General features: G+C 42.4%; 1 protein-coding gene across 1 annotated transcript; it reads right to left on the bottom strand.

Moving 5' to 3' along the window:
• Positions 1 to 1,864: 1,864 nt before the first annotated feature.
• LOC143892452 (aquaporin TIP1-1) lies at positions 1,865 to 3,445 on the bottom strand. The gene is made up of 3 exons (XM_077397074.1): positions 3,258 to 3,445; positions 3,010 to 3,137; positions 1,865 to 2,504 (listed from the first exon to the last, which is right to left on the bottom strand). Exons 1-3 carry the CDS (start codon positions 3,388 to 3,390, stop codon positions 2,010 to 2,012), a joined length of 756 nt encoding a protein of 251 aa, XP_077253189.1. The 5' UTR covers positions 3,391 to 3,445; the 3' UTR covers positions 1,865 to 2,009.
• Between the last annotated feature and the right edge of the window lie 448 nt (positions 3,446 to 3,893).

Here is a 3,893-nt window from a genome sequence, read left to right as displayed (position 1 = left end):
TTGGTGAATGTGGCGTCATGGGTAGACTTTACTACTTTTTTTAAAAAAAAACAAAGTTGTTCCGTTTCTCTTTCCACTATAACTGTTTGGGATATCCTGTTTAATATTATATTTCCCTTGCATTTTTGGTCCACCTGTTAAAGTGATTTGGTATCATGTTTTACAAATCCAGAGGAATAGGTAGGGTGTATGACACGGGATTTGGGGTGAGCATGGCGTAGCTTAGTTGGAAATCTTCATATTCATTTCATTTAGAAACACTGGCCTAAACTTTTTAGTGATTGATTTATTATTAGCTGGGAACTTTATGACTTGGAATTTAATTTACGATGGATCGTTGTAAGACTTATTGGTTTTTAATCTGATCGAAAATGTTTAGTTGCTCTCCATACTTGATTTGTGAAACAAGTGATGATTTGATCTGCTTGCCTTGCGCGCTCGTGCTGGTGAGCCATGGGAGTGCGGTGCTGTCACGGACCCCGGTTCAGGGTGTGACATAAACCTTGACTAATTAATATCTTACAGGCCCTCCAAATCCAAAATTCAAGAGCTCACAACCCTCTATAGTTTTGAGCAATCTGATTGGAACGTGGCAGTTGATAGTAGTTTTAGTAGTTATCCTATTCTATATTCAATAGGATATCTATATTAGTAAGAGATGGTGATTTTCTAGGACTCTTAACATATTGGATGTGATTTAGGTAGGAAGAAGATTTTGGTACGGCTCTTATTAATCAAATTTAATGGGAAAATATGAAAACATAAGAATTATTTGAGATTTTTAGAGTTGAGAATAAAAATCAATAAGAAGTTGAGATTTGCTGGGGTCCATCGTAAAAGGCATTTCACAGATGGTATGTCGCATGTCAGAGCAGCCACACAGGCTCACTTTTCGGCATATTTTGTCTTCATTCACAAGGTGGACGACTATCTACGAAATGCGACAGACTATATGGGAAATGCCTTTTGCAATGGACGCTAGCAAATCACAAAACAAATCCGACATAATCGATCTAAAGAATGGAAGGTTGGTAGAAAATTTCATGATGTCACATAATAATGAATATGAAGTGAGTGGAACATGGAGAGGGCATGGGTAAGAAAAGGGACCACGATGGGAGCTATGTTTTTGTCCCTTTATTAATTACTTCTTTGGGCTTGCCTTATCCTCCTGACAACTCCACTGTCTCAGACGTGAATAGCATACCCATCTTTTTTATCCATATGTACATCTAATTTTACATTAACAAAATGACCCAACGTCGGGCATATTATAATTTATAACTACGAAAATGCTTTCACTGGTTTGTGACTCATTTCTAGGAATGTCAATGGACGGATCGAATCCCATCCACTTAAGTCGTAGTCACGATCCATTCAAATCTCTGATCCGTCTGATCGGATTTGGAGTGTTTTTGGATCTTAATTTTGTGCCACGGTCACAATCCGTTTCAAATTGTTGTCCATCGGATTGTCATTGTAGGTTCTACTTACATTTTACACAGTTTAAATTCTCAAATGAAGGCGAGCGCCAGATGGTTCGTTGGACCGTCTGGGTCCATTGTCACCCCTGCTAATTTTCCTCTACAGCACCAAATGATTAAGCTAGTCTATTCTCTCCCGTGATTTGATATTGGCAGCCCTCTCTCTAGACACACAGGTGCCCTCGCAGAAAAAGGGGTGAAAATACGCCCCCGTTGGTCAAATGCCATTTTGACCATTAAAATCATGTGCCATCCTAAATGGCTATTGACCAATGGGGGGCGGACCCTTTCATCCCTTCTTTGCAAGGGCGCCTGTGGAGCATTCCTCTATTTACACACTTCTCTTATTAATATCAACCCAATGGAGTGGCATAAAAAGATAAATAAGTGTCATCACATGATCTCAAATGCATAAAAAGAGAAATAAGTGGCATCACATAATCACAAACAGTCGGAACCACTATGCAGCCAGAGAAGAAGGAAGCCCATAACACCAACAAACCAAAGAAATTATCAAAATCAAGTCTAGTAGTCGGTAGAAGGAAGTTGCTCGTGGGAGTGAGAAATGAAGAACAACTCATAGACCACACCCGCAAGTCCACCTCCAATCAAGGGTCCAGCCCAGTAAACCCAATGATTCTCCCAGCTCCAGCTCACGAGAGCCGGTCCAAACGAAACCGCTGGGTTCATAGACGCACCGGTAAAAGCTCCGCCGGCAAGAATGTTAGCACCCACAATAAATCCGATCGCAATGGGCGCGATAGTCCCCAAACTCCCCTTCTTAGGGTCGATCGCGGTAGCGTAGACCGTGTAAACCAGCCCGAATGTCATGACGATCTCGAACACGAACGCGTTCCAAACGGTCACGCCTGTGGAGAGCGAAAAGGCTGCCGTAGTCATACCGTGGGTGGCGAATTTTAGTAACAGGCAAGCGACGGTGGACCCCAGGAGCTGGGCGATCCAGTATAAGATCCCTCGGAGGAGGGTGATGTTTCCGCCGATGAACGCACCGAAGGTTACCTGTTGAAGTGTAAATGATTAAATAACACTAACTCTACCAGCTTAAGCTTTTGGAGTAATTGGTTGTTTCGCATGGTCTCAGAGTCATGAGTTCAAAACTAAGGGTCCCCTTGCCAAAACAAAAACAAAAAAAGGGGGAAAGGGAGCCCTCATTCGCTGAAGGTGGCCAAAGTGCATTTAATACTCTTTGACTTTGCCATTATAAATGCACTTTAAGCCAATGGGGGCGCGCTTTCAGCCCTTTTTCCCAAGGGTGCTCGAGTTTAGCATTCCTCCTTTGATAGATCGGTGCCTCCAGCTAGAGATGAGGGTGAAGTGGCCAAACTAAAAATCAAGAAACAAAAGAACTCTACTCAAAATAGGATTGACTTTTTCCTAATTTTTAGCCACTTCTTAGGCTCATCTCAATTGTACCCTCTCAAGTCTCACTTGTGCCCTCTCAATTGCACCATCTCTAACAGTTTAAGCTTTAATTTGGAGTGAGTAATTGGTTGTTTCACATTACCGCTGGGTTGACATGTCCGCCGGAGATGTTAGCTCCTACGGAAACTGCCACGAATAAGCCAAATGCGTGAGCAAGGGAAGCCGCAACCAGACCGGCCGGCGTGGTCGAGCCATCATTTGTCAGCTTATCTGCAAAAAAACATATACCGGCAGTCTGGTAAATATGGACAATTAGGGGCGTTTCTATAGACCGCCTGTAAAAACCTTAATTCTTCTAAAGAGAAGAGGAAGAGAGATTTATGATCTTACTGAAAGCCATGCCGGATCCCTCTCCGGCGAAAACGAAGATGAGAGTGCAGATGAATTCTGCTAGAGCTGCCTTCAATGCATCTGGGTGTGTTGCGTCCTCCCTCCGGCCTACTGCAATTCGAGAAATCGGCATTTTTCTACTCTCTCTCTCTCTCTCGATCTCAAGTCACTCTAACTGGGTTGCCCATCTTATAGTTGAGCTGAAAGCTCTACGACTGCTATTAGCCGGTTTCCGGTTGCTTCTGACAGCCCAACAGGGCCGGTTCTCCGCTTTTGCCAAGCTCTAGAATCGTCTTCTAAAAGTAAATGAATATAAAAAAATGACACTCACTTTTTTTAGTGGAAAATCAGACTTTTTGAAAGAAATGACAACATGATTTCTTTCTCTGATAAAAAGAGGTCGTTGATCATGTGAAACACTTTTTTTTTACTGTAGTCACATGTTTCATGGGTATGGAACCAAACTACTCATCTGAACCAGTTCTTTCTAGGTGGGCCACGGCACTAAAAAATTATATGCTCATTCAAAACATCCAAACCGTTCATCACAGGGAGGGAGTGATTGCAGGAAGTTTCTGGAAATTTAAGGTCTCTCTAGATAAAATTTGAACCTTGGTCGTTCAGGTTCCTTCTTTT

This window comes from Tasmannia lanceolata, unplaced genomic scaffold, assembly GCF_043159265.1.
Source record: "Tasmannia lanceolata isolate RefF3 unplaced genomic scaffold, GAP_Taslan_0.1 ptg000015l, whole genome shotgun sequence".
In the NCBI taxonomy this organism is placed as follows: domain Eukaryota; kingdom Viridiplantae; phylum Streptophyta; class Magnoliopsida; order Canellales; family Winteraceae; genus Tasmannia; species Tasmannia lanceolata.
The sequence above is the reverse complement of the archived record's forward strand: the minus strand, read 5'-3'. Positions and strand labels throughout refer to the sequence as shown.